This window comes from Schistocerca cancellata, chromosome 7 (assembly GCF_023864275.1).
Source record: "Schistocerca cancellata isolate TAMUIC-IGC-003103 chromosome 7, iqSchCanc2.1, whole genome shotgun sequence".
Lineage (NCBI taxonomy): Eukaryota > Metazoa > Arthropoda > Insecta > Orthoptera > Acrididae > Schistocerca > Schistocerca cancellata.
This window is the reverse complement of record NC_064632.1, coordinates 307,198,152-307,211,510: the sequence shown is the minus strand read 5'-3', so window position 1 is coordinate 307,211,510 and position 13,359 is coordinate 307,198,152. Positions and strand designations below refer to the sequence as shown.

Here is a 13,359-nt window from a genome sequence, read left to right as displayed (position 1 = left end):
ATATTGACAGTGATGTGCTGCTCTGACATCTACTGTGACCAATGGAATGCAGTCACTTTCTGTTTAGAGAATGCCTGGATTGTACTTACAATGCAGAACTATGTCATAGACAACACTTGGCAAATAGTGAGGGAAATTTATCCATGTTTGTTGCTTGAGGACTACATTTAATCTTTACAGAAACACACCAACAAAAACATTTGAAAGAGAGCTAAAACAGTAGGTATGAAGATTCTTTAATTTAGGTAGGAGAAAAGCTTAACCCTAATTTTCAGTTTTCAGAACTGTTAGGAAGGTGAGCAAAGGGCCAGATAAAACTTTAATCAAATTATATAAATGAAATCAAGCTACATAAATAAATAAATAAATAAATAAGTCACATTACGTAAGTCAGACAACATAATTGCCATGTATGAAAATCACTACATTTGGAAAGACACAGTTTTGTGTAATGTCTTTTGTTAACTTCAAATTTAAGTTATTGGTGTATGTGCAACCTCAGCTGTCAAAAATATAAAATCCAGATATTCATAGACCGAGCAAGATGACGCAGTGGTTAGCACACTGGACTCGCATTCGGGAGGATGACTGTTCAATCCTGCGTTTGGCCATCCTGATTTAGGTTTTCCATGATTTCCCTTAATTGCTCCAGGCAAAGGCCGGGATGGTTCCTTTGAAAGGGCATGGCCGATTTCCTTCGCCATCCTTCTCTAATCCAATGAGACCGATGACCTCGCTGTTTGGTGTCATCCCCCAAACAACACTAATACACGAGATATTCGTACAAAGACAGCCTAATGTTAGAACTGAAGCCTCCTCCCCCCCCTCCCCTCCCCCCAGACTAGTGCAGGTGCAGAAGCAGTATTTAGTAGTTTTACAGTAGTGTGATCTTACTTCATGAATAATGCATATGAGGCTGGAATCACTTTCCGAATTTTGTTTCTGGTGAGTGTGACGTCGGTAAAAAGCATGAGAATAAGTCATTACTTCTTGGGACAATGTTTTTAAAGATATGAAAACCTATTATAAGTAATTGTGGCAGACTAAAACTGATAAAGAGAGCTAGCATATATTTCTCAGTGAATTATTCTTGTCCTCCATTTTGTGTGGACAGAGCTATTCACAGCCTCAGCTGTTAGGGGACTACAGTTGTACTTCATACTTTATTCAGAGATGTTACCTTTCGTCATGTGAAGTTGACTGCGTGTTCTTGGTTTGGACATTAGCTGTTGCTGTTGTTATTTCTGTTTAGATAACAGCATAATAGTTTCAAAAATGTGGAATAATACACTGGACATTGCCTATAATAATCTGTTCTATTACTTCAAACAGTGATACCCATCTTATTACATTATATCATACCAAGGTTTTCTACATCTGTAAAAGGTTTTCTGAAGATCTGTTATTGACTAAAATGCACACCCAACTTGTTTCACGTTGTTTCCTTGTTAAAACATTTTGATGTCTTAACACTGTATAGTAAATTTATGGAGTTATGGAAAACGATGTATGTCTTCCAAATCTGCACTCGTGGAAATGGGATGGATGGGAGACGTAGCATCCAGTAAGTGTGGCACTGTAAGTTATTACCTACAGTGCATTTAAAGAAAACAAACCTTCCAAAACATGAGTACAATAAACTGTAACAGAATTAGCATTTAAAAACAGGTAAACAAAAAGAGCCATCAATTTCTTTTATTAAATATTGCGGTAATCCAGATGCAAGTTTCATGTTTATCTTTTATCAGTGATAGATGCTTTCTGAGAAAGGCTGAGAGGCTCATCACATTCCAGTCAAGTATTGGCCTTATGGTTGTGTACAAACAGCAACCCATGTAACCACCATACATAATGTATTTATGTGGAATTAAAATTTTATTTCCTGTAATATCTTGCTAGTACTATACAGGGTAGTCAGAAATTCCTGTTACAAATTTCTAGGACATGTAGAGGGTAGTGAGTACATAACATTTTGAATAGGAACCCATGTTCGGAATCGTATCGTTTCTGTTCTACGACAGTTTCAATTCATATGTGTACCTCGTCAATGTTTGCTTAGGGCAAGAGAAATGTCTGAGTTCCCTGTACTGGTATGCAAAAGGATAGACACAATGACGTGTACTACGTCAAACGATCCCCATATTTCACTTATTGTCAGCTTTGCTGTGAGACCGAGTCAATACCTGTGCATCCCCAATAGAGGAAACATGGCGCAGTACACGTTTGCGGAATACACAGACATGCTCCTTGTGTATGGCGAAGCCGGTGGTAACGGAAGAGCTGCTAGTTGACTGTATCACGAAAGTTTTCCACACCATCACATTCCATCGCACAAACTGTTTGCCCAAGTTACACAGTGGCTATGAGAAATGGGTACCTTCACTGTGAGTAGGCAGGACTGTGGTGCTCCACAGTGACGCCGCACTCCTGAATTTGAAGATGATGTACTGTGTCGCATTGAAGATAGCGCATCCATGAGTTCGCGAATAATTGCGTGTGCAATGGCTGTTAGTCACAGTATCATGTAGGACGTCCTGCATGATCAACAATTACATCCATATACTTGCAAAGGGTACACACTAAGAGTCCAGCAGACTTTCCACAACATGTTGCCTTTCGCACATGGTTCCTGCACCGTTGCATCGACGCGCCCGTTTCCACATAAAGTTCTCTTCACAGATGAATATAGGTTCACAAGGGATTGTGTTCTGAATGCTCGAAATAGCCATATCTGGGCGCATGAAAACCCTCATGCCACGTATTTTCAGGGATTTCAAGGCAGGTTTGTAATTAACGTTTGGGCAGGTATTCTGGATGGTCATGTGATTGGACCCTACCTCCTTCCATCCAAGCTCATGGGTCCTCCATATTTAGTCTTCCTACGACACCTAATGAACCCATTCTTGGAAACTGTGCCATTGAATGTCCATCAGGAAATGTGGTTTCAGCATGATGGAGCACCACCTCACTTTTCACTTGCTGTCTGGAGACATCTCCACAGCTGATATGGTGAAAGATGGATGGTGGTCCAACCGCATGGCTGCCACGATCGCCGGATTTAACTCATGTATTACATCTTGTGGAGTCGTATGAAGAGCCTAATTTATGAGGCTCCTCTAGAGACAGAGGAAGATCTGGTGGTATGAGTTCCAGCCGCTGCACAAGACATTGAAGACACACCAGGTGAAATAGAGAGAGTGTACCAGAACATGATTCAGAGGTACAATGCGTGTAACAACGTTGGTGGTCGTCACATCGAGCCGCTGTTGTAATGCATTGGTGCTTTGCGGCTGGTGCTGTAGATGCTGGGTTCTTGTTGTCGACTGTCAACATAAAGCGTTTGTTATAATGCAAATGCATAAGTAATAATGGAATGAGTCGGTATTCTTTTCAAATGGATTGCAACAATTGTACTGGGTCACGCCTAAGTACATTCCTCATGTGGGTGTGGATGAGATAATCATCTGCATTGAAACTGTCATAGAACGGAAACGATACGTTTCCGGATATGGGTTCGTATTCAAAATGTTATGTGCTCACTACCCTCTCCATGTTCTAGAAGCTTGTAACAGGGATTTGCGACCACCCTGTATATCCATAGCAAAAAGTAAAACAAGAGGACTAGACCTGTATGTTGCAATAACTACTCCTGTTTATAAGTCTCATATTTAATCACTATACAAACTTTGTTGATATGAATATAATAGAGGGAAACATTCCACGTAGGAAAAATATATCTAAAAACAAAGATGATGAGATTTACCAAACAAAAGTGCTGGCAGGTCCATAGACACACAAACATACACACAAAATTCTAGCTTTCGCAACCAATGGCTGCTTCGTCAGGAAAGAGGGAAGGAGAGGGAAAGATGAAAGGATGTGGGTTTTAAGGGAGAGGGTAAGGTGTCATTCCAATCCCGGGAGTGGAAAGACTTACCTTAGGGGGAAAAAGGATGGGTATACACTCGCGCGCGCACCCATATCCATCCACACATATACAGACACAAGCAGACATATTAAAAGGCAAAGAGTTTGGGCAGTGATCTCTGCCCAAACTCTTTGCCTTTTAATATGTCTGTGCGCGTGCGCGTGCGCCTGTCCTTTTTTCCCCCTAAGGTAAGTCTTTCCACTCCCGGGATTGGAATGACTCCTTACCATCTCCCTTAAAACCCACATCCTTTCATCTTTCCCTCTCCTTCCCTCTTTCCTGACGAAGCAGCCATTGGTTGCGAAAGCTAGAATTTTGTGTGTATGTTTGTGTTTGTTTGTTTGTTTGTGTGTCTATCGACCTACCAGCGCTTTTGTTTGGTAAGTCTCATCATCTTTGTTTTTAGATATACAAACTTTGTTGGGTCTACCTACTGTCTGTGCAGCTTGTGCATGTCACATTTACCATCCAATTGTGAGTGACTGGACCAGGTAAAATTCCTGTGCTGTCTTCACAAAAACAATAGCACCTGTATCGTACTCTTGTTGTTAACTCTTTGGAGCACGGTGGTATACATAGTATACCACCTTTTGAAAATTTTCTTGGCTCTTTGCACAGTGGTTTAACTGCACGACCACCACTCTAATATGCTCACCTAGTTCTCTACTTATCAGACAGATGGCACTCACTGCCTATAAGGAATCAGTTCCCGCCAAGAATTGCATAGATTACAACTGTGAAAGCTGCGTGCTGAGTTGTGCATGGTTTTTGCGTGTGAATAGTGGTTTATAACGAATTTCTTGTTGCGCCTGTGTTTTTTCCATATCTTGGACGTCACAGCTACGGTATGAACCCATGTATACATTCATATGCACAATCTTCCGTTATTTATATACAATTTATTTTGGTGGTATATTATTTGTACCACCGTGCATGTAGCAGTATTCTATTGCATTTCGTTTCCTAGTATAAAATTCGAAATCCTCCGCTACAAAGTTTAGTTTTTAATTGTGTTGTGACTTATTTTAGCTCTTTCTCCATTTTGTTTTGCTTACGTATTCTTTACTTGGATTCAGGCTGTTGTTTGAAAATGAAAATGTCAAGAAGAGGCTTACGAGATGAAGAAATCGAACGATTATTGTGTGAAATTCCATCAGACGAGGATTCCACTGTTGACACCACAGATGACGAATCTGATTATGAAGCAAGCATTGTTGCGGAGGCTATTGTGTCGTCTGAAGGCGAAGTTTCAGAGAGCGAGGAAGAAAGTGAGTCCACTCCGCCAAAACGCGCTGCTGACACAGCGCCAACTTGGGGACAACAATTCAATGCTACCTCAGGAATGCAGTTCGACAGTGAATCAGGACCAAGTGCTTTTATTAGGGACATTGATGATCCAGAACCTATCGATATATTCGAAAAAATATTTCCAAAAGAGCTAGTTGAGCTAATCGTTTTCCAAACAAATTTATATGCGACGCAATCTGGCAAGTCTTTCACTCCAACAACTGACAATGAAATACGAACTTTCCTGGGAATCAACATTTTGATGGGTATAAAGCGTATGCCAGCATACAGAGACTACTGGTCTAGTGCCCCAGAACTTCATGATCGTTATATTGCATCTCTGATGGCAGTAAATCGGTTTGGATGGTTACTGAGGAACATTCATCTGAATGATAACACATTGCATCCAGAAAAAGGACACCCAGGTTATGACAAACTGTACAAGCTGCGACCAGTGATCAAGATACTATCTGAATCTTTTTCCAAGTGTTACCAACCCAGCAAACACCTAGCAATTGATGAGTCAATGATCAAATTCAAAGGCCGCAACAGTATGAAACAATACATGAGAGATAAACCCATAAAGCGTGGTTACAAAGTGTGGATGCTGTGTGACAAGACCTCTTACAACTTGAAATTTGATATTTACACCGGAAAAGTAGGTGACACAGTGCAAACAGGCCTTGGGGAGCATGTAGTGCTGAGTTTGTCCTCTGAACTCGTAAATAAAGGCCATTATCTTTATTTCGACAACTATTTCAATAGCTATAACTTGTTGGCTGGTTTACAGCAGAGAAACATATATGCCTGTGGGACAGTTCAACCAACAAGGAAACATTTACCCAAATTAAAAACAGACAAAGAATTAAGCAGAGGTGAATTTGACTGGAGGGTCAGCAACTGTGGCATCCTCTACTTGAAGTGGAAAGATAAGAGAGCTGTTCATCTCCTTTCAAATTTTCACAGTCCTGAAGTTACTACAGTGACTCGCCGTGAAAGAGATGGTTCACGCATAGAGCTACCTTGTCCTCAAGCAGTGATGGATTACAATGCACACATGAACAATGTCGACAAGTTCGACCAACTGAAAAAATCATATGAAATAAGCCGGAGAAGTAAAAAGTGGTGGCACCGAATATTCTTTCACCTGCTTGATGTCAGTATCGTCAACAGCTATATAATTTGGAAGGAACTAGGCGATAGAGAAAAAATGACTGCCAAAGTCTTCAGGATGAGTATCCTGCAAAGCTTAGTAACCCAGAAAACACCATTGAGGCCATCTAGACTTCATGAGAGTCAAGTCCACGTAAAGAAAAACAAGCCATATGTTTCCTCACGCCAGCGTCTCGACAATTCATCCCACCAGCCAGAGCGTACTACCGCCAGACGTTGTGCGAAATGCAGTACAAAAAAGAAGCAAGTGCGCACTTTCTGGATGTGCGCTGAATGCAAAGTGCCTTTGTGCCTTAGCAAAACAAAAAGGTGCTTTCAAGATTTTCACAAAAAGGAATAAGAAACATATTTTATTTGTAAGGTTTGTAATTTGATTTTGTATTGTAAATGACCAATTGCCAGAAATAAAATTATTTTACATTAATTATACTAATTATTACTGCTTAGAGTAGAATTTAAAGGTGAGTTACAAGCACAAACCAAGATATCTCAAAAACTTTAGGTACGGCCCTAAGTGGCATGGTGGTATATTATATATACCACCATCTAAAACCAAAATCAATACAATAAAAAATTTTAATTCATGTTTTCCTTTATTAGCAACCCCACCAGACATAGAAAATGCATGTTTTATTAAAAAATTAATTAAACATAAAATCTGTGCATCAAAGAGTTAACTGAGAAACATCAATCAGTTACATGGCTTACACAAAGTTGGTGACATAACACATTCATCTTGGACAATACACTTTCATAGCAAGAATATTCTTTCTGGCTTATTTACCCCCCCATGCTACAGTTTGTACAGGACAGAATGAAACTATGTGATGTTAGCCCATTTCACTATATCAAATGCTGATGTAAAATACTTTGCTTTTAAATGTAGTTGCAGTCGACTGCTGATACATCCACCTTACATGTGAGATTTCCATCTACTCTTCTCTGAAAATTTGGTGTCATTCACTGCCTTTACAATACAGTCATTGTGATGGAGTAATGTAACCCCAAACAAAATCATGTCAGAAACTGACTATTTTGTGCTAAATTTCAGTGGAGTCAGAATATTAGCAGTGAACCATGAACTCATTTCCACTGACACATTGTGTGCATCATTATTCATTTCTGATTTGAATCTCTAATGGTTATACATATATTTTCAGCAAATTAAACAGCTTTCAAGCTTTTATAACCTAGCGTACCAAATGATTTAATGTGTTTGTAAAATAGCTGAAATATGGTACCCTGAGGAGTGACCCAATGAAATGGAAGTTTCCCTAACTCTTTTTCTGGTTAATGTTGGAATAACTTACTCAAAAGTGATTTGGAATTTCCTCAGCCAGTCACTCTCAAGACCTCATTTGTACTGAGAAGTTACACTCAGGTTCTTTCATGTGTTGATGTATTGTAAGATGTGAATAACTTTACAGTTTATTATTCACTGTTCCATAGCCATATCAGCTATAGTCTTTACTATGAGGTCACAAGACAGGCTGCAATAAAATACTACTACTGCTACACACATCTAGGAGTGATGACAATTTTCAATCATTGTCTTCACTTGCCTCACGTATGTGAAAGAAAATATGTTCACAATTATAATATGCACAGTACGGAAAACATAGATATCCCAAACTGTTTTCCAACAGTGGCTGTTAAAATGTTCAGAATTGGTGAAATTTTGAGAAAAGATGTCACAAAATTTGAATGAAAAACCCCTATACAGTTTAAATTTCTTCTTTGTCAGTGAAATGGCAAATTGGACTGCCTAAAAATTCAGAAATGAGGTGAACATGTACTTGCTAAAAAGTGCTCACACTCTGTCATTAAGTGTTACACTATACTTAAGGCTAATTTATTCTTGTATTATAATGCATCTGTAAACTTAACTGTGTAAAACTGAAGCAGTCTAGCCAGTCTTGACTGGTGAATGGTGTAACTGTGGTAATTAATGGTAACTGGTAATAGTGTTTAATCTGCTAAGATCACAGGTTATCTTGATCTGTGTGTCTGTGTATACTTTTTACCATCTAGGTTTCATTACAGTTGTAAACCAGTAATGTTTATAAACATTAAATTAAAACATTATATTTGGTTTCTGAATACAGGTCCATCTGTGCTTGCTGGTCTCGCAGTCATGATAATCATGATACCGCTTAATGCCTATGTAGCAAATAGAGTAAAAACACTTCAGATGCGTCAAATGAAATATAAAGATGAAAGGGTAAAACTTATGAATGAAGTCCTAAATGGGATGAAAGTTTTAAAACTGTATGCTTGGGAGCCATCATTTGAACAAGAGGTTTCAAGAATAAGAAACAAAGAAATCAAAGTACTGAAGCAATTGGCATATCTCAATGCAATAACATCATTTATATGGTCCTGTGCTCCTTTCCTGGTAAGGCAACATAATTAATTTATATATGACATCAGTAACTTAATGTTCCTTTTACATTTATATTCAGGGAAAAGGATTCAAAATTTCAAGTACTTGCTAAATACAGAAAGTTTTTCAAGCATTCACATGGTTTGCACATATGCTACTGCATACTTTTGCTTGACATAAAATTATATGGTAGAAAGTGGATAAATTTTCTGAACTGAACAGAAATGATGAAGTGGTTGCTGTGTGGAAATGTGTAAAAGTAAAGGTTGAGGTTTTTTGTATTTACCTTGCTGTCAAGATAATTGTGTAAGTTGCTATAGCTTTATGAAAAGTGTATCACTTGTGAAAACCTTTTAACAGTATGCAGGTGCAGTATTATATTGAAACATTCTTGCGAATGTGAACTGAGAGAATTAAGGATTGTGTGTACATGCAAAGATTATACAGCAGATTCAAAGGGTCTTCTACTTCACTGATTTACTCATTCACTGATCCATTCATCAGTGGATTCTGTTCCATAGTGGCTGATATGAGGCAGAACATTGTGGGAGTGGAATGATCTGTTGTGTACTATCACTTACAGTTCCAGCAGCATTTGGAAAGCGGTGTTCATTGTTTTCTTAAAATGGATAACAGTTTTTTCTTAATGGAATCAATAATAGCAGTAATGTGTGTTTTGTGACCCATTAAAGCATATCATCAGTACCACAATTATTAAATTTTTTAATAGAATTTTATGCACAATTTGTTAAGATGCTCTTAATATTACTTACCAAGTCAAAAAGTTTGAGTTTTTTTGATCTGTATCAGTTCTTAATGAAGGTATGTACAGCTCTTTTTGTAGAAAAGCTTTGTAGAATGGAAACTGTAAGACCACTCTAATACTGTATAAACGGTTCTCGGGCGAGACGTCTGATGTCATAGTGAAAACTCCACAATATTTCATCAGCGCAACTGGCAGACATCTTCAGGTGCGACGAACACACTACTAAGGCATGACTATAGCCCCCTATTTATGCCAGTCTGAGGCAAGAAGTGCACATGCATGAAGGCACCAAATTCGATGGCCAATAGTGACGATATCAACCAATAGCTGGAAGGACAGCAACGGCATCTGCAAGACGAAGAACGAAAGACTTCAGCGCACGTGCAGAGGCTGCCGCTTCTGGTCTGCACTGCCATCGGCTGCCCCAGCGACCTCTGTCCGAAGCCGCAAGCAAAAATCCACAACCGCATTGGCGCGTTACCATCCTCCCGTTGTGAACGAAATACTTACGTTGCTGGCGAATCTCCATCCGTCATATGACCAATAGTACTCGTCTCCGCTCAATGCGACTTCAATATGGCCACTGCTGGATCCCTAGCTGTACTGAGCTGAAAGCCCGTGTCTCTTTTTACAAGATTTGTCAAGCTACGTATTTCCACTGCTTCCTTAATAACACTGTCCCAGTACGAACTCGTGGACGCGAGAATTTTGGTGTGTTGATAATTCATAGAATGGCCTGTACTGAGACAATGCTCGGCCACTGCAGACTTCTCTGGTTGCTCCAGACGAGTGTAGCGTTGGTGTTCAGTACACCTCTCTTCTACAGTGCGACAAGTTTGTCCGATGTAAGACTGCCGCAGCTACAAGGAATCTCATAAACACCGGGTCTTCTTAGGCCAAGGCTGTCCTTAGATGAGTCCAAGGAGCTCTGAGTTTTGCCGGCGGACGAAAGACACATTTAACGTTATACCTCTTCAATAATCTTCCTATTTTTGAAGAGACACTGCCTAAGTATGGCAAGATGACCATTCCCCTTTGTTCGTTGCCTTCTTCAGTTCCTTCCATTGCATAACCCGCTCTGGGTGTAAGACACGACGAATCTCCTGTTCGGAATATCCATTTTGTTGGAAAGTGGTACGCAGATGGAGTAGCTCATTGGATAAGCTGTCTGAGTCTGATATGGCTCGTGCTCTGTGAACCAACATCCTAAGTAAGCTACTTTGTTGCGTAGGATGGTGACAGCTAGTGGCCTGTAAGTATAATATAACTCCGTGTTTTGGTTTACGGTACACTGCGTGATCTAATGTGCCATCTTCTTTTCTCCGTACCAACATGTCCAGGAACGGAAGTTCACTGTTTTTCTTCATCTCCATAGTGAACTTGATGCTGGGATGAAGCGAGTTAAGATGCTCAAGAAATAAATTCAGCACTGCCGTGAGGCCAGATAACAAAAGTGTCGTCCACATATCGCCACAAACCCACAGGTTTCAAATCCAACGACTGGAGTGCTCTCTCCTCGAAGTCTTAAGACTTGCACCATCATATATACTCCTAAATTTTGACGTAGTCTCACTTTTTACTCGAGTACCGTTGCAGGAATTGTAGTTGCTCATTAGCGAGAAACTGGATAGGGAACTTTTAGACTTATTCCAACATGTCCTCACCTCTACTTACTTTCTATTCAATGGACAATACTTAGTGTGTGAAATGCTTGTGAGATTCTGCTGATTATAATATTCAAGAGAATAGCATCTGCTAAAAAGCCCAAACTTTTTAAAGTGATAAAGAAGTATTTTAGTAACATATTGTTTGCAGCATTGTATTTGTCACAATCTCTTCAATAACTTCATTCTCTGACATGGTTAATAAAGTATTGGGTTTCAGACTTGTTGCTGTTGTTGAAATCAATGGTGCTACTATGTTACAGCAATTTTTACCATGTGGAACAACAGTGCTATGTGAAATTAAGCATGGAAGTGAGGAAACATTCACAAAAATGTTTGAACTTTTGAAACAAGCTTACTAAGATAATACTCCGTGTGAACGACAATGTTACAGATGATTCAGTTTAGAACTGGTCATCAATCAGATAGATAGTCCTCAACTACCTTAACTGTAAGCAATGAAATTTAAAGAATCCATGCTTTTGATAGTGCTAAGGCATTGTTAGAGAATTTGCAGAAGTTGGACTGTTGGTTTGTCAAGAGATTTCAAGTGTAAACTTGAATGTGCATAAATGTACAAAAAGTATGCTACAGGTTTGATGACAGAGATCAAAACAACATACAATTAATGTTTGTGAGGAATTTCTTGAACAATCTGATAATCCAGTACATTCATGCCAAGGATCACGACAGGCAATGAATGTGGTTTACAGTTACAATATTGGGACAGATTCCAGTCATCACTGATGTCAGCAAAGGACTGTTGCACCGAAGGAACTAGAGATTTTTGATCCTTTTTCTAAGTGATGCCCAGGTTTTCATTTTTATTTGTGTGAAAGTATTTATACGCTATCAAAGTACACTTTTGTCACTAGAAATTGTATTTTGTTTTTGTTAATACTAGATTGTAACATGTACTGCCCCCCCGCCCTTCCCGGACATGGTTTTTCTGTTTCATAGGTAGTCAGTGCAAACGAAGATTGTTGATGGGGTTTTTCAAACAATATTGATTTACTGATTATTACAAAACAATTGATAATTATTGCTTTTAGCAGTGATAAACTAAGGTAGCTGTGTTTTTTTTTTTTTTGTCATGGATTAAATAATGAAATACTGGAATTGTTCTTTTATAACTATGCTTATGAAAGAGTCGCAGCTTTAATGATTTTGAAGGAAAATCCTTGACTCAAAATAGCACACTGGATATTGTTTCAAATATCACATCAGCAACTTCGTTAACACTGACCCTACGTATGCAGAAAATAGAAATTATTCCCATCATGTATGTAATTTGACTGTTATAACACAGCAATACATGCAAGTTTTAAGACACTTCTAACACTATCTTATGCTGACTTTTTTTTTAATTTATTTATTTATTTTTGTTTTTTAGTGCAACAGTTACAGTGAATGACTGCAGCAGCAACAATCAATATGGAAATATATTTACTCTGAAGATGTGGTGAAATTGAACAAATATTAATGAGAAACTTTTTCCACAGCTTGTGCAGACTTGGTGAAATTTTAAAGCTAAACAATTCACAAACTTGTCCTTATGAGTATATAAATTCTTGCATTACTATTCTGAAGTGAGCAAACTAAGAGAGCCAGTGAATGGTCCATAAGCAATTAAAGATAGTCATGTTTTCAAATGTAAGTCATCAGCAATAAAACTCCAAAGAATATTTCACAGTTTAAGGACACGTTTGTGTGTTGTGGTTATTGGTTCAGGTTTACTATAAATTACACAAGTATTATGTGAATAATGTTCATTAAATGTTTTTATGACATGCATTTTAGGTATCCCTAACAACCTTTGCCACATATATTATGTGGGATGAGAAAAATGTTCTGGATCCTGAGAAGGCATTTGTATGCCTAACCCTGTTCAACATGATCCGTATGCCCTTGACCATGCTTCCTATGTTAATAGTGTTTGTCGTACAGGTGAGCCTGAACCAGTCTTAATTGTAGGCCTTCCCCGCCATTACGCTTCTCTTTGCTTTTTCTTTGTTTCAATCTTTCTTTCTCTTTTTGATTTCTCATGGCACTGAATATGTCTTGGAATTGTTTCACACCACCCACATTTATGTTGGTTACAGGGGGGTGTTGATGGTTATGTGGAGGTTGTAGTAATGTGTAACACTTGCTTGTGCTT

At 38.7% G+C, this 13,359-nt stretch overlaps 1 protein-coding gene across 2 annotated transcripts in view; it reads left to right on the top strand.

Moving 5' to 3' along the window:
- The window catches only part of LOC126092471 (multidrug resistance-associated protein 1), a 362,912-nt gene that overhangs the window by 241,669 nt on the left and 107,884 nt on the right, over positions 1–13,359 (top strand). Inside the window, exons 12-13 of one of the 2 annotated variants that reach the window (XM_049908085.1) lie at positions 8,494–8,783; positions 13,002–13,148. In XM_049908085.1, the coding sequence (XP_049764042.1) occupies positions 8,494–8,783; positions 13,002–13,148 (437 nt within the window). The remainder of the gene's footprint in view (positions 1–8,493; positions 8,784–13,001; positions 13,149–13,359) is intronic. The other variant, XM_049908084.1, reaches the window with a different exon arrangement.